This window comes from Nannobrachium achirus (genome assembly GCF_963921795.1).
Source record: "Nannobrachium achirus genome assembly, chromosome: 15".
In the NCBI taxonomy this organism is placed as follows: Eukaryota; Metazoa; Chordata; class Actinopteri; order Myctophiformes; family Myctophidae; genus Nannobrachium; species Nannobrachium achirus.
In genome coordinates, this window is record NC_137822.1 from 28,885,376 (window position 1) to 28,912,924 (window position 27,549).

General features: G+C 43.1%; 1 protein-coding gene across 1 annotated transcript in view; it reads left to right on the forward strand.

Moving 5' to 3' along the window:
- Nucleotides 1-332: 332 nt before the first annotated feature.
- The window catches only part of LOC308299740 (leucine-rich repeat transmembrane neuronal protein 4), a gene marked incomplete at both ends in the record, with an annotated part of 198,921 nt that continues 171,704 nt past the window's right edge, over nt 333-27,549 (forward strand). The window contains 2 exons of the mRNA XM_080743530.1: nt 333-396; nt 18,666-20,224. Coding sequence (XP_080599656.1) covers nt 333-396; nt 18,666-20,224 — 1,623 coding nt within the window. The remainder of the gene's footprint in view (nt 397-18,665; nt 20,225-27,549) is intronic.

Genomic DNA, 27,549 nt, shown 5'->3' on the forward strand with positions numbered 1-27,549 from the left:
AAAGACATTTGCACGAAAAAGAAATGGTTCTAGGATGTAATGGCAAGTTCATTTGGTTAATTTAAATATAGATAGGCTCCATTCTGACCAAAAAACTAATCTGCAAGTGCATATTATGATGTCTATGAGACCCAACAACACAGTAAAAGCCTCAGTGTTCATGTGCCCACTGTAACTCAGAGAGTGTACAAATTGGTTACAATTGCACACTCTCTGTACATTTGTACACTCTCACCACATGTTGTGGTGTGTAATCAATAGGGTGCACTGAACAGTGGACTGTCCCGGCGTCTTTGGCTGGATTCAGCATTCACTGGAGCCTTATAGCCAAGATGACCTTCTGCTGGCCCCACAGCCACCAGAGTCCGGCATGCATGAAATGTCAGGTGAAGGAGGGTAACAGCATACCCTATGGGAACAGCATGCTCCGCTTGTGAAGCATTCCACTTTTTATTTCTTTCATTTACATAGTATCTGCAAGAGGTCGAAACCAAAGCCTTGTGAACCACTTGAGAAGTCTGCACACATTAGTAGCATAATACCCAGACATGTTAGCAGGAGGCCTCTCGGTCAGAGGAAGCTAGACATGTTCATCTAATTATTCCCCGTAGCAAAAGGTTTTTTCGCATGGGGAAGGTTACAGACACATAAATCGGTTCAATTTTAGTTCATTATGGTCAGCTACAGTAGGGAGCCAGCACAGACTTGAATGCAGTTTGTAACTTGAAAGTATTCTGCTCGCCAATATCTGATAGTATGATAGTATGAATGATAGTATGAAGTATGATAGTAGACTTGAATTACAGAGTACATACAAATAAAACAGGCAGAGTTCCATTTTTCATAGACTCTTCTTCCTTCTTTTTATCATTACTTTGAATGCGGATGTAACATTTTTTGTTGACCGAATCAAGCAAATGAATGAAGTGAGTAAATGTTCTAAATCAGGGGTTCTCTACGTAGAGAACCCCTGATTTAGAACATTTACTACCAGGGTACCCTGGTCCTCAAGAACACTAAGTTCTGCTGCTTTCCTATACTGTCAGAACTCCTAGTAATGCTGACTTATAGCATGCATATCTTTGGGACGTTTCTACTTTACTAAGACTGGCTAGCAGAGAAACAGCAAACTGAAGGCAAAGGAATGAGGAAGGATGTGCAACACATGTCTCTGGCTGGAATTGAACCAGGGACATTGCAATTATGTTGTAAACATAATATGTTAGTCTTGCTTACTTTGTATGCTTACTTTTATCAGTACTACTAGCATTCTAAGTACCCCCAGTATTGTTTGCTTTCCACCTTACCAAGACCTTACTGCTGTTTTCTATTCTACCAAAACCTCTAGTGCTGCTGTTTTCTATTCTAGCAGGATCTCTACTACTGTTGATTTTCTATGCTTTTAGTATCTATTGTACTGTTGGTGTTATATCCTCAGGCTCAGTGTATTGTTGGTGTTCTGTCCTACCAGGTTTTCTATCATTCCAGGACTCAGAATATTGTTGATTTTCCACCCAGGGCCAAGGACCAGGGTCCTACAGTTTCTGAACTCTTTGCACGGGTGGTTTCAATCCTTTGCAGAGCCCAGTAATGGTCTATTCTGGTGGAACTGTCAGTGGAAAATACAGTTGTACATGACTCAACATTGGTGCAATACTATTGGTCCAACAGCCCACTATCAATTAAAACCAAAAGTTCCAATAACATAACCATAACTAAGGCCCATTGCACCCATATTAACTTATTGTATTTTGATGTGTCAATGCGAAGATACTGTTTATAAAATATTTGCTTTTTGGTGTGCCATTTAAAAAATGTCAAGGCTTTGAAATAAATTAAGAGTGTGCCATTCTAAAAATGTCAAGGCTTTAAAATGAATTAAGATAATTAAATTAGAATGACCAAATTACAATATTCCACTTAGACTACACATTGAAATTCCTCAGTGAGGCAGACATCTCCTGTAATCTCCATTGTCAAGCTTTGGCAGCGTGATTATTACATAGAAGCCTACTAATTTACATTAATGGGAGGCGCAATGTTAAAAGCATGTCATTTCTATGTCCCCCAAAAATATCAACTTTATTGTATTTAGTGGTAGTGTACTTAATTAGAGTAGAGTGTGCAGGCTAATACATATACAAAAGAACAGGATTTTAACATAAGCATACTGCACAGGCAAAAAGAGAATTATTTGTGATTGAATATTGAAAAGCCACAAGTTTCCTTCATTAACATTTTCTGATATGAAAACAGCAAATTAACACACCGATTGGAAAACATGTAGCCTATAGAGACTGGCATTTTGCGAGAAAAATAAACACTAAACATGTGCTTCAAAAAGGTGGTTTGGCAATGTCACGATTCAGTAACTATCTATACTATAATTTTGCGAATGTCTGAGTGAGTGAGTGTCTGTCTGTCTGTCTGAAACAGCGTTTCTCCTCAGTGGCTGGAGCAATTGATCTGAAATCGCATCACCATTAGCATATGAACACACCTAACATAACTGTGAAGCCCGTTTGTCACTTTCACAAATCGTATGCTGTATATTAGCATTTTTATGGTGTATCTACTATCTATTCTGCATCTAGCTTGAGGCTCATCTATTCTGCATCTAGCATGAGGCAACATGTTTAACCAGCTCTCTCTGTGTGTGTGTGTGTGTGTGTGTGTGTGTGTGTGTGTGTGTGTGTGTGTGTGTGTGTGTGTGTGTGTGTGTGTGTGTGTGCAGGCAGGCGGGTGTGTGTGCAGGCGGGTGGGCGGGCGGGCTGGGGGGGGGGGGGGGGGGGGGGGGTGGGACAGTATCTCTGTAGCCATTAAACGAAACGGGTTTCTTACATTGATGCTCCTACATCATGCAAGCACCAGTTAAAGTTACTTTCCATCCCTCATACTGTGTGCTCAGTGCACATCCATAACCCACACACTGCACATCATTTTGGAGCTCATATCTTTGAACGGGTAACCAGCTCTGTGTGTGTGTGTGTGTGTGTGTGCAGGCAGGCGGGTGTGTGTGCAGGCGGGTGGGCGGGCGGGCTGGGGGGGGGGGGGGGGGGGGGGGGGGGGGGGGGGGGGGAACAGAACACTGCACATCATTTTGGAGCTCATATCTTTGAACGGGTAAGAGCTAGTAGTACTAACTATACTAATTTACGGTCATTTTAAATCGTTGATAGTAGATCTGCCCACAAGTGTCTGCAACTGTTTCTAAACTTGTTTTGTGAATTTTGATTGTACATACTGTTTTTTGGTGAATATTGATATCTCGATAACACTGCAAATGAGGGCAACCTCAATGTTTTTCGAGAATAAATAAAGGTTTGAATGAATGAATGAATAGTTTTAGCTAAAGCACCTCAACGCACAACATGGCAGTCAACTCAGCACCATGGACAGTGCTGGTGTTGTCAACTCAAACAACTCCAGTGAGTATATTTTCGGAGCAATGGTCTTTTGTTTTCAGGATAACAGACTAATGGGGTTTCGTGAATAACGAGCCTCCGGACCAATATTAATCAATTATTAATGATTTGGTAAGTTCAAAGGTCTAGCTGGATGTGAATTAATGGTCTGGTATGTTTTGGATCCAAGCTGGTTTAAAATAATAAGTAAACCTGGTAAACATAAAACTTCATGTTAAATTAAACATTGTAATCCAGTTTATCATTGCACATGTAAAAATAGTAAAATAATACATTTATTTTGTGTGTGTATATAGAGCTGGTCGGTGTTATCGTCTTCCCATTACCGACGGTATTGCGGAAAATTCCTATCATCTGCCCAACATTAATATAAGCCTATATAAGCGCGACTGACCGAGTTATACTTCCCCCGTATATCACAGCGGGTCTGGCTTCAAAAGGAGCTGATCTACAAGCTCACAACACGTCTGTGCAGTGTCGGGTTACCATAGTAACGTGGCTACTGGGGCTTTTCAGACACAGTACGCCAGATGAGAGACAGGTAGATCGTGTACTGTGATTCTGTAAACTCACGTCTCAAATGGCATTGATTGAGTGGTGATATAAACATATAGACAGGTTTTAGTGACCAGACTTGACAGAAAAGGTTGTAAAATTGCAGACGGGGCACACGCGCTCCTGCAATTACTATCAGCGTTGTGGTGGAAAAAGTACTTAAGATTTTCTAAGTTGACAATCCCATTGTCAGTCGGTAGAAAACCTAGCATCTAGCGCTAGTTTCATTTTCGGTTTTAGTCCTCGCGCTCCGCCCGTATGAATAAAAAAGAAACTGCCACAAGGTATGTCAGGCATTGACACTAAGGCTTGCCTACCTTCCCCCGGCAGGTAAATAAAACATCAGGGCAGGTGAAGTTGGCTTTCAGGTTGCCCGACAGGGCAAGTGCTCATTTGAGAGGGGACACAAATGTCTATAAACACAACACGAGATATCTGTCTAAACACCGCGCTGTGTCTTCTGGTCTGTGGAATGTAAAATAAGAGCACTATTTACCTATAACGTGCTGTTTTTTACTGTTGCTACATTTAAAAATAACAAGTGTGAAACCATAGACATATTCAATCATAGCTAAAGTATTTGGTATTTGGATTTGGAGGTATTGAGGTATGACATTTTATCGCACAGCCCCAGAAAGTAAAGAAATAAGTGTTAAATTGAGCGGTAATTAAAGTCGTACCTATCATTTTATAATGGACGATTTACTTTTCGGGCAAGTGGGCATTACCTTCGGGGAAGTAGAACATGACCTGTACTTGCCCGATGGGCAAGTGCCTCTGAGACCTTAGTGTCAACCCCTGTATGTATAAACATACTTGTGTCGTGTGGATTATGGAGAAAGTTTAACGCTGCTGCAGTAGGCTACGAGGCTAATGCTGCTGCCCCAGTGTCCAGTGAGGATTTCTGAGCTTCCCACAGCACAAACAACGGCCCGAGCTTCCCACAGCACAAACATGTGGTACGTGGCCCAGAGCAGAGCGGCATGGAGCGTATGCGGTTCTCGCTTCTCCCCCGTTTTAAAACTTGCTTGTTCTAAATAAAAAATAGCCTATATTTTGTCTTTTTTGACCGTGGTAAGGACCCTGACACCGCAGTAGGCCGCGGTATACCGCGGTATGGTGGTACGGCGGTTACCGTCCCCAGCCCTATGTGTATAGCACATTGATTTCTTACTAAAGAGTCCGTTGTAATGTTGTACATTTTGGCATCCACCCGGTCTTGCTATGTTCATATGCAGAATCAGACCAGGATAGAGTTGTGAAAGGGACTCAGACTGAATCAGTGCACCGCTGTATAAGGGCTGATTGGGTATTCTCCCTCACTCCGCCCGGGTGCACTGTCTCTGCCAGGGGAAATCAGGAATCAGACAACAGGCAGAAACAAAACAAACATTCAGTGTGTTTGTGTGTGTGTGTGTGTGTGTGTGTGTGTGCGTGTGTGTGTGTGCGTGCGTGCGTGCGTGCGTGTGTGCGTGCGTGCGTGCTCGCACATGTAGGCCTATATCAGTGATTCGAAGAATACATGATGATGAGCGTTCTGTATTCTACCTAATCAGTGCTGCAAACACAAGTCCCGGACACTGCAGACACCGGGAAACAATGGCTTCCCAACTACTGTTGAAATGGGCCTGGCTTGGCAGGTATTACCATCAGCTCAAAGATAATTGTAGACTAATAGCATGGCTTAAGCTGGACTGGGGACGTCTCCCCTATGCGTTAGGCTCCTGTCCAGAATCTGAGTGGCATTCCTGAGTCTGGTAGCAGTTTTGTCAGGGACAGGCAACAAATAGCAATGAGCCACTTGTGTGCGCTCAAAGTGCCCCAGTTACTGAGTCCATTTGCCAAGTTATTAAGCTACATTTGGTTTTATTTGAGGTCAGCAGTAAAGTGCACTTCCCTCCTCTATGTGTTAGCACTTAAAGGCAGAAGTAGCCGTCTTCATATAGCAAGGGCAGTTGGGATCACTCCTACAGTATGGAAACATATGTTGTAAGCACATGCAACCTCGTTTTGACTTAGAATCGTCATTTAAATATTCCCCGCGTAAAAGTAAATGTATCTCTAGAGATATTATTATCCGTCGTAGAGGGAGAGAAAATGGTACAGATGATAAAAAAGTGGGCCGCTTTGATAGAAAGAAAGAATTTTTAAAAATGAAGAAAGAAGGTGTGGGAGTAAAAATAGAAAACAACGCACGAGGTGGAAGGGTGAGGATGATAGGCCATGACTATCACATGAATAAAAAGCAGCGCTTGGACTGGGGAGGGAAAAAAAGAAAGAAAAACTGCTGAAGGCCAAAAATTTCAAGGAGAAATCTAACTAACATATAGTGGCAATCGACCGGAACGTGCAATGGAGGAGGAATATCTCATCTGAGCAGATATGATAAAAGAACCATAATGATGAAAAAAGGAACGGGAGGTAAGAGGCTATGGAGACTTGGAGCCCAATGACTGACACCTCCAAGGGTAACCGCGTGCTCCTCTGTGAATAAGATTAGAGTGATACCAACAGGGGTGTCGCACCAAACTCTGCGCCCTGGGTACAAGGATTCACTGTGGGGCCCCCATGAATGTTCTTCATAGGGGGAGGGGGGTTTTAACCCATTTAGACTGGGAACGCATTAGAACACATTATGTTGTGCTTTAACTATTGAAAAATAGCAGATACAAGCTCACAGTGCTGCAAGCTTGTAGATCTGCTATTTTTGAAAAATCTTGAAAATGTGTGCAAGCATCTATGTTTCTATGTCAGTGGCGCTCAAACCTTTTCATTTGAAGGACCCCCAAAATTATATCTATTTGGCCACAGACCCCCATCTCAAAATATTTAGTTCCAGGGACCCCCCAGAAGCAAAATTTGAGTTACAAATGTTCACTTCACTCGGTGCCGCGCTGTGAGCTCGTAGATCTGCTATTTTTCAATAGCTAAAGTATAAAATAATTAAGGCCCCACCACCTTGGGCCCTAGTAACCCAGTCCCACTCCCCCCCCCCCCCCCCCCCCCCCCCTTGTGACACTCCTGGATACCAAGGAGGGAGATGGCTTATGGAGGCATTAGGGCACGGAGTGCTCGTTAAGTCACATACGGTACAGTGTCAGTTAGCCTTGATTTATACGTGGGGGTGCGCCGGTGTCATGCCCTGAAAAAAAGGTGATCCACAAGCTCACAACGTGTCGCTCCGCGGCACGCTGTGAGCTTGTAGAGCGGCTATTTTCGCCACACGACACCGCTGCACTACTGAGTATAAATGACCCTTTAGAAGGGGGGGATGGTCGTCACTCTGCAGGGGTGTCTAAAAATGAAGGAGACAACTTACAGTAATGTCACTTCAATTTAAACAAGCCTGTTATGCACGTGGGGAATGCTAATGTGTGTGTGTGTGTGTGTGTGTGTGTGTGTGTGTGTGTGTGTGTGTGTGTGTGTGTGTGTGTGTGTGTGCACACGCGTGTGTGTGCACACGCGTGTGTGTTAAGCACACATACTGTAGAACTCGGCACACACGTTGTAATCGAGTTTAACGGCCCACACATTCGGCTCCGCAATCCGCAAATTGCGCTCCATGCGACTGCAATAGATGCACATGGCACATTACACATGGGGCATTATGCCACATTCAATTGTTAGTATTCAGCATACTGTAGCTGTCTCCACCTGTTTTTTCTTTTGTTTTTTTTGTTTTTCCCTTTTTACCTACTCACCATTCCAAACCCCTGAGGCATGCTTGTAAACTTCTGCTATACTGTACAAACAAATCGAGTCGTGTCCAGGGATGCTCCATTTCTTGATCAGCATCTTGGGTCTCGGTTGTATTTGTATGAAAGTATAGCGAGTGTGGGATGCAAGACAAGACCAAAAAAGGAGAAAAAAAAACATGATTGATGCATCTTCTGGTATAATCAATAGCACTCACAAATTATCTGCACAGTCCTGTGGTTCTCTCCATCTGTAACTGATGGTGAAAGATTCTTCAGAAAAACGAATAGGAAAAGAACACACACACACACACTCACATGCGTGCACACACGCGCACGCGTGCATGCACGCACGCACAATACCCATATGGGATCAGCAGATGCTTGGCAAGCAACAAAATGGCTATGTTAGGTAACATATGCTCCTTGATGATGCTCAGCCAACCTATGTCAAGGAATTACTTCTGACAAAGACGGTACCAAGATTACAAAAAAAGACTAACGCACAATTTCTGCAATAGCTCTACAAGCATCATCAAAGCCGCTTTCTGGTTACTCGCTCATTGCATCTCAGCGCCGCCGCAGACATCATTAATTGTCCATTGTATCACTGCCTCCAAGTTTGGGATGTTTTCACCAGTGATGGAAGAGACACATTTGGTATTTAAGTAAAAGAATCATTACCCTATTGTAGAAATAGTGTAAAAGTACAATAGTATTGGCATATATCCCTCTGTAATGTGAGAAGAATGTGGAGAGGACATGACAAATGGTAATGAAAATAAAGCTAGCCCTTGACACTATCAAAACCCCATTACTTAGAACAGTGGTTCTCAACCTTTTCAGGCCGCGACCCTGACGAGCACTAAGAGTTGAAGCATTACATTTTGTATAACATGGTTCTATTGCTTTTTTGCCTCTAATATTTGACAATTTGGCCAATGTTTAATTTGGCATTTTAGAGGTATTAAAAAGTCCTTGGATCGTCTCTTTAGAAATATGCATATACCCTCTATAAACTTAAACATTATGTTGGTTTGTTTGCTGTTGAGTGAGAAAACAATGTTGCACATTAAGCTAATCATCTGGGGACCCTCCCAAATAATTTGGGGACCTCCGATCCACATGTTGAGAACCCCTGACTTAGAAGATTTATTTTGGCTTCATCTTGTGGCATCATCATGTGCATCGTAATCGTATCGGTAAACATATGGTGAAAGTATCCCATCATGACTCCTGTATCGGTATTGTATCGTGAGATAGCTGCCCCTATACTAAGAAGCCTAATTTTCCAAACCTAAAAAAAAGGGAAGTGAATCCCCCATCCTACATACAGTACCTCACACCCCTGACGCCTGGAAGGAGATCAATGCATCTTAATGACAGAACATTAGTGGCTTTGTAAAGGGGAACGATTTTAATGGAAACAACTCTGTCTCACCTCGGACAAGGCGTGATATCATGGCGGGGTACAGTACAGGTCTACCCAAGTCCATTATGTCCCTGCAGTATGTGGTACAGTGCAGCATCACAGTGAGATAGATACAGTTAGGGTTGATTCACACTCCACTTTTAGAGCCTATGTTTCGGTTCGGCTCTCTCTAAACTATGATATGGCGTCATTCAGAGGATTGGGGGCGGCCAGGTAACGTCATTAATATTTACCGGTATGTACTTTTCCTGAAGTACATTTTTGATTGAAAGACTTTTACTTGTAACAGAGTATTTCTACATTTGTGCAGTATTGATACACTTAAGTAATAAAATAGTAGTACTTTTTCCACCACTGGAACACAGTGACTTGTTCTTGCTGCTTTGTTTAGCACAGACATAGGCTGTCCACACAGCTGTTTGTTGTCAGCAGAGATATGTTGTTTTCAATTTGCTGTGTACAGACTAGCTTTATTACATCAGTTGTTCCTGTTGGGACTTTGATAGCTCTTTTTGTTTTGCTGTCAGCATATTTTCACTAATTTGTCATTAATCAAAAAAAAAAGAAAAAAATACTTTGTTGATAACGGTACTATAGATCAATCAAGACTCTAGACTGTTGAATCTGGAATAATAGGTCCATGTATTTAGAAATATTGCTCATGGTTTTCACTTTGACGTGTGACGCTCAGCAGTCACATAACAACGAGAATTAATCATTTTTAATCTCTTTGTAATAGTTAATTACAATCTGTCTGGACTGTATTAGAATATGCTTGAGCACACACATGATTAAAAAACATAATATAATCCGATGTCATTAAAGTAATTTATTGTTGTTGTTGCTATTATTTATTTTTATTATTATTTATTTATTTTGACTTATTATTATTATTATGTGACTCTTAACTGGCAGGTCCAGGCACCATAATGTTGTAGGCCCTAATTGTGATGTAATCATAAAGCTATTTTTTTCATAAATAAAACACCTGGTTAGGAGGCCAATAAGGCCGAGCGGCTAGACTCACACATTATGCGTGAAACATCTTCTCCGTATCGTCTGAGAATGAGGGGGGGTGGGGGTTGTCCAATGCATTGTCAATGGAAGGTTGTTTGGTTTTTTGTCGTTGCCGTGTCTCTTGCCCAAAAGACAGCCTTCGGTTGAGCTAGAGACACGGCAACGACAAAAAACCAAACAACCTTCCATTGACAATGCATTGGACTTCCCCCCTCATTCTCAGACGATACGTAGAAGATGTTTCACGCATATGTGTGAGTCCGGCCTAAGAACCAAGTACAGAATGTAGGACAGTGATAGCCTACTATGATAATAATAACAATAATAAGACTGTATAGGCTCCCCTGTAGAGAGCGCCGCTGCCATTGCCGTGGTGTAAACAGCAGCCAGTGGTGGAGTAGAAGTACAATTATTGAAAATGGGAAATACTCAAGTAATGTACAAATACTCAACATTTTACTTAGGTCTAAGTAGGCTACAGTATAAGTAAAGGTAGGCTACAAGTTGTGACTTCCTGATGCCCTGTGTTCCTCTTGCACAGATAAAGGCAAGGCAGTATTCTCTGCGAGTGTTCCATCTGCTTAGAATGAGCTTAAAGTCCTTAAAAATCAGTTCACCTTGGAGGTACTTTTACTTTACTTGAGTATTTCCATTCTCTGATCATTTGATAATAAACAACAAGAAGAAAACATTGTGCCTTTAACTCCAGTAACTCCACTACAATTGTTTGACAGCTTTAGTTACTAGTTACGTAGGCCTATGTAGTTTATTAATTACAAAATATACTACCAGTAAGACTCCCTAATCGGGAGATAAGCGACCGTAGGTGGCTTATCTCCACAAATAGGGCAAAAATTAGTTTTTCCAAAATCTTCCTGATCCATGTTGATGACATGAGTGTAGACATGCTGTGTAGTGATATTCGTGATTTTAGGGCAAAAACTGTAGGAGCAGTGTCCAAAAATGTGTTTTAAAAATCGGCCTGAAGGTGGCGCTAGAATAGGGCCATGTGAGAAATGAGGGGTGGGGTCTCGGCGTTGCCTTGGCGGACGAATAGGTACCGGCCCCGGCTCTCCCGGACGCTCCTAGCCCGAGTTACGGCATTTTATGTGCGCTGCAGTGGCAGGGGGTCCTCCACTGGGGGCGCCACCACTTTTGCATCCGTTCTGGAGCACCAGGAGTCGGTGGTCCCCGGGAATTCCCCGTGAGCAGCCCCGTTGGGGTGGTCATTTGGTCATTTTTGCACATTTGGTCATTTTTTACATGTGGGGAGGTCCCTGGGGCTCCGGGGGTCCTTGGAGGTTGTAGTTTGGCAGGCAAGGAGTGTGTGTGTAAAATCTGGCATGGATTGGGTCAACGGGTGCGGAGATATAAGCAGGGAAAAAGTGTGACGTGTGACGTGTGACTGACTCACTGACAGACAGCCTGTGGAGGTTTTGGTAGTAAATGCGACCTACGGTCGCAATCATCTTCTTGCTCCTCTAAGTAAAATTTAAGTTGTTAGTGGTTGGTTGAGGTATTGCAGTTAATTTCCTACATTGCCAAGCAAACATTTTATTGGCTGCTACAGTCACATGGCATTTGTCATGTGACACACTGCTGTGTGTTGTCTAAGTTAGTCTATCTCTCTATGCAGTAGGCTCAGTGAAATGTTTGTTCAGCACAACTCAATCATGGCTTTTCCTGCCTTTCATGCCCAAGAAGTTCACTGCTTGTAAGTTAATTTGCAAGAGTCATATTGTGTAGTTCATTTGGTTAAAACACAATGTTTGTAAGAATGTTAAAATGCTAATTTGTCCCAGTAGAGTTTATATATTGCATACATGCATACACATTTACATAATTTATTCAGTACATGCTATTTGAGTAATTAAGGCCAAGTTATATACAGATTTTTTTGGTGATATTTCCTTTTTCTGATGTATGTATTTCAGTTTTACAAAATGAATGCCTTGGAGAGAAAACAGTAAACCATCAACTTTTCTCAAGCTTCTGTGATTTTCTTCAAGGCTTGTTCGCTGTTAATTTGTGTTCAGACACTCAATGAGAGCAGCTAAATAAACATTAACCTCTTATGTCTTACTACTTAGAGGAGCACTTTGCAGATTTTCTTCCTATTTTCATTTTGGTCCGCACTAATGCTCATTATTGGTACCGTAGGTCGCAAGTTTACTACCAGTAAGACTCCCTAATCGGGAGATAAGCGACCGTTGGTCGCTTATCTCCACAAATAGGCCAAAAGTTTGTTTTACCAATTATCAAGACATACGGGCAGTTGACAGTTTGCCATGGTTACTCATTGAAGTTGAATCTCCATATATGGAGATAACCTACGCATCACACTAAGTCTGACCTCACCAGCCCATATGTGGGCATGAGCAACTTATGTCTCCATATATGGAGATATGATGACATCACACAGTCCTCAGCCGATGATGTGGCGTGATGTCATACAATACACAAACGAGCCCTACAGTATAAAGGGGCAATTCTTGCCAGGAAAGAAGCATTTCTTCGACTCAGACCTTATCGCCAGGGTTGGCTTATAGCAGCTGTCGGTAGGACCATATATGGATTCTGTTAGTGTGGATCTCCTAACAGGGCATCATCTGGGATACAATCCCTTTTATGCCCATATATGGAGATACCTAACAGAATCCCTTTCATGCCCATATATGGAGATCCCTAACAGAATCCCTTTTATGCCCATATATGGAGATCCCTAACAGCATCCCTTTTATGCCCATATATGGAGATCACTAACAGCTAACAGAATCCCTTTTATGCCCATATATGGAGATCCCTAACAGAATCCCTTTTATGCCCATATATGGAGATCCCTAACAGAATCCCTTTTATGCCCATATATGGAGATCCCTAACAGAATCCCTTTTATGCCCAGTTGGTTGCTAGGGTAAAAAAACATGGTTGCTATGGTAAACAGTTGGTTGCTAGGGTAAACAGATGGTTGCTAGGGTAAAACCATGGTTGCTAAGGTGGTTGCTAACGTACACTAACAGACCAGCAACAACAGACTGTTGCCACAGCAACGTACACAAAGGTTTGTGTACACATGTGGTGTGATACTTTGTGTACACATGTGGTGTCATACTGAAGATATATGACATCACACCGTACACAAACAAAGGTGTGACGTGTGACGTGTGACGTGTGACGGACGGACGGACGGACGGACGGACGGACGGACGGCCGGTGGAGGTTTTCATAGTAAACTGCTCCCTGACGGTCGCAATGAAAACCGGCACATCTTGTCCACGTATCTGTGTATCTCTGAAGGTCTCGCCTGACACTGTGGTTCCCCTGACACATCACTGTGACATCACAGCAGGTGATATCACAGGTGACATCACCTATGTAAAAGTCCATATATGGGTAATCCCCAGAATCACTTTTATGCCCATATATGAAGATCCCTGATGTCATCAATATATATCACTGGCCATCTGACTCAGATAAGGATCTCCATGTATGGGCATAAAAGGGATGTTCTATATACAGTACATGGATCTCCATATATGGATACCAGCTAGGGGTTCCCACATATGGGTAACTGGTCCAATATACATCATTGGCCAGATGGCCAAGAATTGGCGACCACATGTCGCCCTGAGGCGTCTTACTAGTAATATGGTACCATTTTTGTCTACTCGATCTGTGTCTCGTCGGTTTGGTCATTTCAAACAAGATAACATTTTTATTAATGCGAGAACAACGGCTTCCATTATAGCATGCTAACTATCCAGGAGTAGCTTGGAATCCTAATCAATGATGTCTGTCCGTGGCCCTCCTCTGTGACACATACCGAGGGGGGACAGATGTTTAGTACTTTTATTTCGTATAAGTGACCCGTGTGTGTGAGTGGTAACCAAAACTCACCAGTTTTACCATGTATCAAAATACGAAAATGAGCCGAACCTATATTTGAATTTGCCTAAATCTAAAATATAGGCTTTTGAAGAGGTCTAAATCATACAGATGAACTTAATTAATAAGACCACTGAAGGAGTGCTCAGTCATTGGAAGCCAATCCTTCTGTACTTTTACTCAAGTAATATTTTGAATACAGGACTTTTGCTGTCAGTCCTTTTTTCCCACCACTGCAAACAGTGTGTCTTTGGCAGTGAAAAGAAATGTGCGAGTTGCAAGTGGATGGATATTGATATTCAAACAAAAGGGCACCCGTGAGGACAGAGTGTGAATTATAAAGTGACAATCAGGGCAAAGGGCGCGTTAGGCCGGTAATTACCGGTTTGGACCTTGTTAATGAATACAAATACTGAGAAAATATCATTCCGTTCATGGCCTTGGCCAGGGAAAAAAAGCCAAAAGTGTGTTTCTCTCTCTCTCTCTCTCTCTCTCTCTCTCTCTCTCTCTCTCTCTCTCTCTCTCTTTCACACACACGCACGGTCACACACATACATTCACACAGGAGGGCAATACAAAGAATGAGAGATTGGCACAAGAAGTTCTGTGTAGTAATGACAACCAGGTCAAGTGCAAGCTGTGTAACATCAAGTTGTGCTATCACAAATCAACAACACACATGCATTTGAAGATGAAGCAACCGACAGAGGTGCCCTGAAGAGAGTTCACGACAGCACGCATCGCGTGCAGGTGGAACCACAGCACTAATCGCAAAGACGGATACACAGAATAATGACACCACTCCAACTGAAAATCTATATGAGGAGACTGTAGAACATCTCCACAAAAGCTTATAGGCTAATCAACTGTCCCAATTCCCAAAGCTGCGTGACTCTAACCAGGCGCATGCACAACACTCGCCACTGAATATTATGTCGCCTGTGAGTGGCCAACAGTATATTATGATTTATTGCCAGCCAGCTGAGCCAATCAACGTGATAAAGGATTATTCTGAAGAGCCTATTTTTGTGCAGTACCCTTTCATTGCTTGTTGTTCAGAAGATGAAAACAATGCTGCAATCATGCATCATTATGCACTCATGCCAAGTACACAAATGCATTTGCTTTTTGTTAAGCTTTTCTTTTTTTTCACAACAGATGTCCAGAAACAGTAATCATTCCACTCATTCTGCACATCAGCTGAAAAGCTTATAGGACGTTTTTTCTGAATTGGGGCGTGGAACAAATTCTTAACACAATTAGTGCCTCTTAATCTGAAGGTTGCTTGGTGCCTCGGTGCCACGCAGTTTCCTCCATAGGCCGCCGCTATTATTTTGAAGGGCTGGAAGGGGGTTGTTTTTGTTTTTTTGGATTATCACTTGACGGCAACGATTACGTCATCTAGTCACATGACAGTGTGGGACAAGAAGAGGAAGATGGCTGCGCCCTGCCTTGTGCCTTGTTTACATTTAGATCTGCTGCAAAATGTCTCAAAATGGCTATTTTGTTTAAATGACGTTTCTTTATGGGCCTCTCCATTGACTTAACATTGAGGAGCTTCACTTCGCGTGCACGCCCAACGTGCGTTGTAAACAAATCGCCGACATTACCGATTGGGGCGGGACCGGAGCGACATTAAGTAAGTAATAATATCTTTACTGTATATACAGTAAGATTCACAGTCCTCACCGTCAACGGCGCCATGGTATTAACCCTTTCAATGACGGTGAGCGCCGTCTACAGCAGCAGAACAGTTAAAAGACGAGAGGTCCTATCAAGTTTAAAAAAATCGTGAACATTTGAATTTTTACCCGATTCTATAAGTGTCTTTTGAATCCTTCTGGTTTTTTTAAAAACCCATGTTTCTATGTCAGCAATCTGGCTATAGCCATCGTCTAAGAAAAGGTCCTTTTCACTTAAATGGAGCTCAGTTAGTCTGTTCTTGAGAGACTACCATGTCAGTGGTTCTCAAACTTTTTCATGTGAAGGACCCCCAAACTGATATTTATTTGGCCACGGACCCGCATCTCAAAATATTTAGTTCCAGGGACCACCCAGAAGCAAAATTTGAGTTACAAACGTTCGCTTTGAAAATACATATATTCAAAGATTTGCACACATTTTCACGACTTTTTCAAAAATAGCAGATCTACAAGCTCGCAGCGCTGTGAGCTTGTATATCTGCTATTTTTCACTGGTTAAAGCATTCAATAACTCTAGGCCTAAATGGGTTTTAAATAGCACCATTCAAACTTTTCTTCTCCTCTACCTACAGTATTGTCGCCTATTGCACGGCTTGTTTAATGCTTGATTCTGATTGGTCAATGGCTGAAATCAGAGATCTGATCTTACTGGATAACAGACCGCTCCACTCTAGAACAGACCGCTGGCTAATCAAAGGCTCAGAGCGCACCTGCTGCACTCAGGCTGCACAGCGTGAATCTTGTGCCGTTTCCAACATGACAGCCATGTAAACAAACACACGGCGACATTTATAACTAAACGTTGCTCTCAAGAATGTGTTTGAAAACATTTGAAGCGAGAAATAGACAATGCAGTAACCAAATATGGATTCTATTTGATCAACACTTCCTTGTTTGCGTCGAGGCGACGTTGTGCTCTGCCGACGGCCAGTGCAACACTTTCACTACTGTAAGCAAGGAAATATATATATATATTTTTTTACTTGGGTTAATGAATTCATTTATTTAGTAAGTAACCGTGCAATAACCCTTCAGGTTGATATGCCACCTGTCGGGCTCCTATCAGTCGATAATGACCACTGAGCGAAATGTTATCCCTTACTTATTATGAAGTTCAGTATGCCTGGTAGGCAACTGAAGACATTTTAAACTTTCCCCCCACAACACACCTTGCCTTGAAAATGTCTGCATCAGGGGAGCCTAACATCATGGTACACATAAAAAACATTGATAGGCTACTGCATGTACAGTACCATGTGCAACATTGAATTCTGGGCTCATTTTACATCGCTCTGATTTATGTAAAAGCTACCAGGCACAATAGTCATATATTTCTTGTAAGAAAAAAAGAAGCGCCTCTTCTTCCTTTTTATAGTGCCAATTTGCCAATTTGATCCAGTGAAATTGGAAGTGCTAAAACAAAGAAATGAGCTGACGAAATTGGAACAATATAAAATTGAAAGTGATAAATGGGTTCTCTTTCCTGCTTAGAATTGGTGACACACCTGGAAATGTATTTTCTGACAAGGTGGAGAGACAGGGAGACCCCTGTTACAGCACAAACAATCTATCGCAATCATTTTTTTCAGAGAAAAGTTTGTTTCTGAACACCTCAAGGCTTCATGCTCATGGCTAAAGTTCTTCTGACCCCCTAATTAAAACTTTGACCGACAAATTAGGTATAAACAAAAGGTTGAGGGGGTGTCTAAAGTGGACACCAGCATTTCTTAAACGTAATGTTAGTTGAAGTGTCATCTACCCGCCTCACTCCAATCACTGCAAGAGGCTCACATCCTCCTCATTACACAACCAGTAAGACTCCCTAATCGGGAGATAAGTGACCGTCAGGTCGCATGTATATGTCACGGGGATATAGAGAAACAGGGAGATCGAGAAACGGAGCGCTCGCCGTGCTGCACGGCGCCGTGCGACACTGCAAGCGGCGCGAAGGCCAGCGGTCCTTGGTCCTGCTCTTCGCCCCCGAGCGCCGCAGGCGCGAGTGGCCGCGAAGAGCGGGCCAGGGCCGCGCGGCCGGCGGAGCGCCGCGCGAGTTACGAAGCCGTGGTGAATGCAATCGTTATATTTATGCCCAGGCCGTAAGGCCTGGGCAAGCGCACGATAAACGCCGAGCTAGGCTAGTAAATAAAGAAAGAGCGTCGCAAACGAGTGACGTCAGCGCGACAAAACAAGCGCTCTTACCACGCTTTCACTGAGTTACCCGAAGTCCCCGTAACATATACACAAATTGGCATTGGTTCCCAACCTCATGGTGGAGCTAGAAGAGGGGCATGTGAGAAATCAGGGGCAGAGGTTGTGGTTTGCCAGCCAAGGAGTGTGTGTGCAAAGTTTGGCATGGATAGGGGCAACGGTGCCGGAGAGAAAGAGATAGTAACTGTGCCACCTGACGGTCGCAACAACAGCAGAAAGCCAGGACCATACAATATTCAGTACGTACAATACAGAGCTCACTAGCTGTAGCTGCCCTGCAGTGTTGCCAGATGGGAAATGTTGAATTATCGTACAAGAGGCTTAAAATGATCATATTTTGAAACTGAAGAAAACTATCGTACACAGCCGAAAGAGAGAAATCACACGTGTAAATGTGCAATTTCACCAAAATAAATTGCATTTATTGTAAGAAAAAAAACTTGTTTGAGACTCCTACAAGACAAAAACACATCACATACGCTGCGTGGAGGGAGGCAGGCAACTTCCTGGACCATACACAAATAAAAGCCTTAAACTGACCTGGAAAGACACGACCGGTGTTTTTAATGCCTCTAAGTACAGCTCTAGGGTCACATTTACTGATTTCCCGAATCAGCAGCCAAGGAATTTAATAAATTCACATAAAATAATGATACACAATGTAGTGTACCCGTTCTGTTAATAATGTCACCTGCTCAACGTCTTTCCCCTTTCTTTTCCCCTCTCCCTCTTCCTTCCTACACAGGCTCTGCCAGGCGGCGGCGCTGGCTGGTGGTGCCACTGCTGATGCAAGTGTGGCTGGCGGCGACTCCATCTCTGAGTGAGCGCCCCTGCCCCAAGAGCTGTCGCTGCGATGGGAAGATTGTCTACTGTGAGTCCAGCGCCTTTCGCGATGTCCCCAAGAACCTGTCGGGAGGCTGCCAGGGTCTCTCCTTACGCTACAACAGCCTCGCCAGTCTTAGAGCGGGCCAGTTTGTGGGCCTCAACCAGCTCATCTGGCTCTACCTGGACCACAATTACATCTCCTCCGTTGATGGAATGGCCTTCCAAGGGGTCCGCAGGCTCAAAGAATTAATCCTGAGCTCTAACAAAATCACGTCGCTCCACAATACCACATTCCACCCGGTACCCAATTTGCGTAACCTGGACCTATCGTACAACAAGCTGGCGGCCCTGCAGATAGGGCAGTTCCAGGGTCTGCGCAAACTGCTTAGCCTTCACATGCGCTCCAACTCCCTGAAGAGCATCCCAGTGCGTCTGTTCCAAGACTGCAGGAATCTGGAGTTCCTAGACCTGGGCTACAACCGCCTGCGAAGCATTACCCGGAATGCTTTCTCGGGTCTTGTGAAACTCACCGAGCTGCACCTGGAGCACAACCAGTTCTCCAAGATCAACTTCTCTCATTTCCCCCGCCTCTACAATCTGGGAGCGCTCTACCTGCAGTGGAATCGCATTCGCTCCATGAGCCAGGGCCTGACCTGGACGTGGACCTCCATCCATAAACTGGATCTGTCCGGGAATGACCTAACCGAAGTGGACGCCGTGGTGTACCAATGCTTACCCAACCTGCAGACCCTCAACCTGGATTCTAACAAGCTCACCAATGTCTCCCAGGAAGCGGTAGCCGCTTGGATCTCTCTGACCACCATAAGCTTGGCTGGGAACGTGTGGGATTGTGGTCCTGCCATCTGCCCCCTCGTGTCCTGGCTGAGGAACTTCAGAGGAGTAAAGGAGACCACTATGATCTGTGCTTCGCCCAAGGAATCCCAGGGGGAGAAAGTTATGGATGCTGTTGAAGCTCATGGCGTTTGCCGTTCAAGTGCAGTCACGACGTTTGCCGTGAGTGTTCCTCCGACTCCATCCAGCGTCCCTGCCCAAACTGAACGTCGTCCGGTCATTCCTGCCTCACCCACTTGGCCTGGAAAGAAAGGGGAAGGGTTCCTCGGAGGCCCCACCTCTCCACCAGTCACCCCACCCGTGGCACCGCCGGAGCAAGACTTGGAGCCTGTGTCCTTTCATAAGATTGTGGCTGGGAGCGTCGCCCTTTTCCTGTCCGTGGCGATGATCCTGTTGGTGATCTACGTGTCCTGGAAGCGCTACCCCAGCAGTGTCAAGCAGCTGCAGGAGCACTCGGCTGCCGCCCGCAAGCGCCGCAAGAAAGCTAGGGAGACGGAACGCACCTTGAGCTCTCCCCTGCAGGAGTACTATGTGGACTACAAGCCCACCAATTCGGAGGCCATGGACGTGCTTGTCAATGGAACCGGACCCTGCACCTACACCATCTCAGGCTCCCGAGAATGCGAGGTATGACTTACACCACCACCACCACCCCTCCTACACAAAACTCTGTCCACAGCGATGCAACCCGAGGTAATTACTGTGTTTACACTGCTTTTGATAGAAGTCTTGTGACTTGATCTCGTAGCCTCTCTGTTTGGGGGGGGGAGTACACGGGGTTCGTTATGGGATGGAGCAGAGCAGATGTTAATATTACTTTCTGTGTAACGAGCTACTTTAGCTCTTGGTTTTATAGAAAAGTTAGTTTTATTCACTTACAGTATATTCCCTCATCGCTACTGAGAAAACAATCGCGGTTGAAGCACACATACACAAGACTGATTACTGCACATTTCCTATTCTGCACAATGTTGCCCATGTAAACTATGCTGCTGGCTTTGTTTGTGAAAATAATTCTTTGCTTGTTTAGGTACTGTTTTTATTTATATATTCAGTTGCTTGCATATCTCAGTGGCTTGGTGCGTTGTGTGTTTTCTCCACTTCTATTCACTGCCTGATGAGCTACATTGTGTGGGGAGAAAATAGTCCAATGGTTAGAAGATTCACTCCTGGACACTGCGAGTGCATACTAATAGACCTTCCCGTCGCAGAATAGAGCTTCCGCCTGTGCTGATGGCTTCATGTCGTTCACGACATGGCTGATAGCTGTAATTCAGTGTAATTATAGGAAAATACTTTGACACTCATCATGCACCTACAGTATGGTAAAGTACATGCTTTTAGAGGCCTTTCTTCCTTTTACCAACCTCTTCCTGAATGGTGGTTGTGGTGTATTGTACATTAACCAAACAGGCTTAAATGATCTTAAGTGGGCAAATTAGCTGTTATTTATGAGCTGCTTTCTATCCTTCCATTTTGAAGACATACTAGCTCACTCGGCACTGGAAAACCACTGCCATCCTACACGAAGTGCTGGCAACTTGTGGCAGCAATTTTCTAGAACAGAGAGAGAGAGAGAGAGAGAGAGAGAGAGAGATAGAGATAGAGAGAGAGAGAGAGAGAGAGAGAGAGAGAGAGAGAGAGGAGTTCTCTCGTCTCGACACACAGAATGCATTAGGAAGTGTTATGACATACTGTCACCTCCTCACAATACAGGTAAAAATGTCCTTTAACATAGACAGATGCACACAAACAGCAATAGGATATGTGTTTGTTTGTCTGTTTGCAGAAGTGCACACACACACACACACACACACACACACACACACACACACACACACACACACACACACACACACACACACACACACACACACTCACACACACACACACACACGCGTGCATGCGCAGATTGCGCGCGCACACACATATACACACACACACACACACACACACACACACACACACACACACACACACACACACACACACACACACACACACACACACACATGCGCACACACACACACACACACACACACACACACACACACTCACACACACACACACACACACACACACATATACACACACACACATGTACACGCACACACACACACGCACACATGCACACAAGCACAATACTCTTTTCTTTTGAAATGGCTTGTACACTATGGGCAAGTGAATTACTTGGAAATGGCATTGTGGGAACACCATTGTCCCTCTTCCTTTCAGCAGCTGCACTGCTGTGTACTATATGACATGCAGCAGCAGCACTAACATTCGCTCCTCTCCTGCAGAATCTCACTGTCTTTTCTGTATATATTTTTTTATCTTCACCTCGCCCCATAGACTATGGAGTGTAATGCTCATTTCAAAATGGTCTGCAATTCAAATTAATATTGAAAATGTTACATGTATTACATATACAAATACAGTTTTTGTATTACAAAAACAAACTACGTGATTTTATCAAAGCAATAGTCTTAAAAGTTAAATAGTCAAATAACACATAATTGGTGTTATAAGCAAAAAAAACAGAGCTGTTTTACATAGAGAAGAATGAGAAGTTTTATTGACTTTTCCCAAAATAACTTGATGCAATACAACATATTGTCATGCAAGCAATGCAATGTAGAAGGACATTGTGGTAATTAAATTAAATCATAACTTAACTCATCCAGTGCCCGGAATCTCCACTAGAGGGCGCCCAGTGGCCAGAGAATCCACCATAGACATACACTGTATATGCACAAGCCATGCGCAGCCATGACGCGCGTGAACACTTTCCTATGTGTCATGAACAGGAACAGGATGAAGTTAGCTTGAAGTTAGCTATTGGCGACCACTCATTTTAGAAGCCCAATTTTCGGCGATTTAGCCGTGATTAAACCTTGTGCACCTCATGGATAGGCATAGAACAGAGAAAATGAGCTCCAAAGATCCTGGATTGCATTGGAGTGGACGGCAAATATCGGCGGCGCGACGCTCTCGCGGGCCGATGGAAACAAATCGCGGCCGGCGGCCGGCTCGAAAATTTTGCCCGGTGCTTCGGTAAGGCCTCTGGGTGTTTAAATAATTTTATATAATATCCCGAACTAGTTTAGGATCCGCACCCCGGACGATAAAAAGGCAGAAATAAAGCCGAACTATTTCGGGATCCGCACAAGAAGAGTTAAGTAATGCCTGACTAATTATATTGTACCGTAAATATAGGGCTATTAACATCTTGGTACAAAAATGTATAGGCCATGCATTTAGCATAATCCACTCATCGGTAGATTGGTCACTCCGTTCGCAGGCCATCACAAATGAAAAAAAAAAAAAAAAAAAACATTTTGAAACCAGACATGGACTAATATTCCATGTAGGTCTCGGACTTCAAGTCCATCACATTATGTCAGTTTTATGATGTTTATTACATCAGTCATCTCCATATTTGGGCAAAGTTGATTCCCGATTCCTTCACTTCTGGTATAATATTTTTAATAATAATTTAAAAAAAAGGTTATAGCTAAAATCAACAAGAAAGAAAGAGAAAAGAAAGAATGAAAGAAAGAACTGACTCAAATGGGAATGTTCTGTGTTAAACTGTTTTAATATTTACATTTTAGCATCATAGAAAGCCATTCTTAATTAATCTTCATTCTGACTAACTGACACTTATTGTAACAGCAAAGGATATAATTGCAGGTTCAGTGTAAACCTATGGGAGATGTGGCTACCTGCCAGAGGGGCTGTGGGCAAATGAAGCAAGATGTATTAACAATAGGAAGCAAATTAATTTCCCCATTTTGTTCAAATGAACAAGGAGTTAATTGCTCCATGGACTATTTTTGATTATGATTGCCAAATATCGAATGGGAGGGGAAACTCGAGTGGGGCTGAGTCGGCAGACGTAGATATCACACTTCTCGATGTGGACACTCGCTTGGCTAGCACCTTGTGCCTCATGGGGCTCAAGTCCACTTCCGACGACACTTGTTTTAAACGTTGGTACTGTACTATGACACGTAAATCTACTGCTTTTTTGCAGGCTTTTATGCCTTTATTGATAGGACAGTAGACTGACAGGAAATGGGGTGAGAGATGGGGAGTGACACGCAGCAAAGGTCGTCGGGATCGGGACTCGAACCCGCTGTCAGGCATCAGAGCCTGTGTGGTATCCGCCTGGACCGGTAGGCCAGCGGGTGCCCCATTAGCCAGATTCTCAGTTGCAGCCCCACCCTCTGGAACCCACTCCCACCTTATATAAAAGAAGCCCCCACCCTTGCCGTGTTCAAAGCCTCCCTCAAAACCCACCTTTTCAGACTTGCTTTCCCTATAACTCTACTCTTCCTCTCAGCTTTTAATCTTTTGTGTCCCTGCTAATTTACTTTTTTAGCTTTTAGCCTTTTTAATTGTTGTCCTAATAAAGCTGTTAATTGTTTTGTAAAGCGACTTTGAGTACCATGAAAAGCGCTATATAAGTTTGATATATTATTATTATTATTATTATTATTACCCTGATAACGCAGATTCAGTCACTCACACTCACATGTGAACGTTATCACGAGTGAGTGAATCCACATTATCAGTCTGACTAATGCCAGGCTATAAAGTAAAAACCCACAGTACGTACCAGTTTGGAGTGAGAATGCATTTCCACATTCCATTGTCCGTTATGGAATGTGAAAAGCGAAGTGACATGGGTGCCTGTGGCGTCAAATGCCTGGTGTCGCTCAGCTCGTCACCGGATTATGACCTGGGAGTGTGAACGTATAGTTTATAGTACTACAGGTTGGCATAGGAGAACATTACACAGCTAGAAACAAAAACAACAACACTAGAAATACTGGAGCTTTAAAGCTAAAGCTGGCAGACCCAGGTTACTTTGCTTTGCTGCAGGAATATTTTGTGACAAAGAGACAAGGGACCTTATCTGAGAGAGCCCATATAGTACTGTAGGAAGGACTAAAACATGACAATTTGTTTGTGTCACTTTCCCCCCCAAGTATCCCATATTTCTTTTCCTCGCACTTTTGACTCATCACTATGTACTCATTTCATCCACTTTCCCCTTCTTGACGTTTCTGGGGAAATAACTGCGTGTGTCTCGTCACCACGCTCTGGAACTGTCATTCAGCATCCCAGAAATTGCATTAATCTCCGCCTATATTATTCTCTGTTCTCTGCATCCTTTTTTGCACCGACCAGATATGGTTCTTGGATCACTACTTCAAAGGATATACAGTAGCAATACACGTTGCCTTCTTTGTAGCATACATCTTTAACTATAGCATTGAGGTCTGGCTTTTAGCACAGCTTCCTTCTGAGTAGAAATTCCTCAACTATATTTTTCTCAGTTATCTGTTGCTTAATTTTAATACCATGGTGTCTCAGATACAGCTACTCTTCAAATTATTGACCTTTGTCAGCCCCCAGGTCGTCTTTTTGAGAGCAAATCTTCTCAGTACATTGCCTGCAGATCACCTTCACTGAAAAGTTGTATTATATCATTTATTTACCATCTTCCCTTGATCTCTTGAAGGAAAAATGTTCAACCTATATTGTATTGTTCTGATGTGAGGAGATCAATCATATAGCGTGGCAAAGAAATGTCCTATGTCTTTTGTATTTCTCCCTGAAATATTTACATCACAAAATTACACTTTGTAATTGTTTTAAGCTACAGTACACTATGACATGAACACTATAATATAACTCATCTGTGTGTTTAGTTTGTCAATATGTATTTTGTAACAGTCCCTATTAAATAAAGCATAAATTAAACGGGATCTTATCCTCTTTAACAAACAGACCCAAAATCTTATAAATTAATTGGTAATGTACTACTCCTTCATCTGATCTTCTCTGCCTCTGGAACTTCAACCACTGACCCTGCCTGCCTTTAGGCTGAGTCTTTGGGCAGCTGAGAGAAAAGGTTTCTATCTGTAAAACAATAATAATATACAGTACAGCAGGCCTATCATGATTATGAAATAATATAATTTAGGTAATTATGCTTATATAGCCTACTATAAGATAGGACTGTAAAAGTATGTTTTGTTAACAAATGAAAGTCTGCCAGCAGGGCTATCATCCCTCCTTTTGACCTCATGGCTCCACCCACACATTGCAGGTAACCCTGTCTTGACTTCACCATCACTGACTCCTCTGCAACACTGTATCCATAACAACTGCCTACAGCTGATTTAATTCCCCTTCTAAAGTAAATAAATAAAAACTTGGAACTCGAAGTTGTATAATATTGTGATTAGGGATACCTTTTTCGATACCTGGGAATCGATACGATACCTTTTTCGATACCATTTTCGATACTTTTTATTTATTATATAATATAATTATTATTTGCCTTTTTCTATGGGCTATTTTATAGACGTTGGCTCATTATCATAATAATAAACATTATAGGCTATTCTCGGCTATTTTCACAGTAACGAGTGTAGCCTACTAAAGCAGTCATTAAACTTTCAGTAGCCCAACTGTTACAGATGGGACCGGCAAGGGGTGCATTCAAAAGTATCGAAACAAGGTATCGTTTGTTTTTACGTGAACCGATACTCGATAGTATCGACGTCAGTGAATCGATACCATTAAAAGTATCGCCAACGTTACCCAACCCTAATTGTGATATGGTAAAAGTATTTTTAATCACTGAAATCTTTTCAGAAATGTTTAAAAATAGCAAAATAGTCTCTACAGTCACAATGTTGTGACATGTTGTGAGCTTGTATATCTGTTGTATTTGAAAATATGTGTGACATTCTATAGAAATGATGACGTAATTTTCATATATGGGCATAAAAGAGAGCCAGACAGACAATGATAAGAGATCTCCAAATAATGTATGGGCGTGAAAGGGACACAGACAGACAGACAGACAGACAGACAGACAGACAGACGGATACAACGGGTATTGCACAACTGGACGTCAATGGTGACTATTCTGCCCAACGGCTCATCAGGGACATTTCCCTCATATACTGTGCACTCCTATACTGTGCAGTGTGCACACCCCCGGGCACAGGACTAGTAGTATCAATGTATTTTGTCAAAAAATATAATTATTTTTATCTTGTCCTCATCACCCAGTCCTACAATTGAACTGTTCGATGATAAAAACCTGAACCACAATACGTGTTTTCTAGCAAGCGGACCAGTCAGACGCTCAGACCAGACAGACTGCGTGGTAACCTGGACACATTTCAGAACAGGCAATGCAACCCACAGCTAGAGCAGGTGGAATCTGTCCTTATATACTGTTCTGAGGTTTGCCAGTTCACACCCTCTGAAATAAATCTCTTTCCGCACAACACATTATTGACACTCCTGCCTGGCCGGGCTACCTAGTACTGTAGGATCACTTTGTGATGATAAAAAAAAAGAAAACACACAGAAAAAACAAACCTCGGTTCGAAGTGGAGCGGTGAATCTGTGTGTGTGTGTGTGTGTGTGTGTGTGTGTGTGTGTGTGTGTGTGTGTGTGTGTGTGTGTGTGTGTGTGTGTGTGTGTGTGTGTGTGTGTGTGTGTGTGTGTGTGTGTGTGTGTGTGTGTGTGTGTTTGCACAACAGCGCCCCTCCTTTAACTTGTGTGGCCACTCAAGGTATTGCCAGGCTACAGACATACCCAGCCAGCCAGCCAGCCACAGACATACCTGTCTATTGGGAGCGCTTTCACCGCTCCAAAAATAAAGAAAACTGTTGTTTTCACAATCACAGCCCATTCTGATCCCGTTGAGAGGCACTGTGCATTATCCACTGTGCCACACAGTGTCCCACAGTGGCACTGAGACACTTCCTCACCAAGGGGGATTCAACCTAGCTCTTATGACCAATTTCCAGCAGTGGTGGACTAAGTACCTTTGCTCTTGTACTGTGTTTTGGTAATTTTGACACACTTAAGTCTTTTTTTCTTTCTCTCTCTCTCTCTCTCTCTCTCTCTCTCTCTCT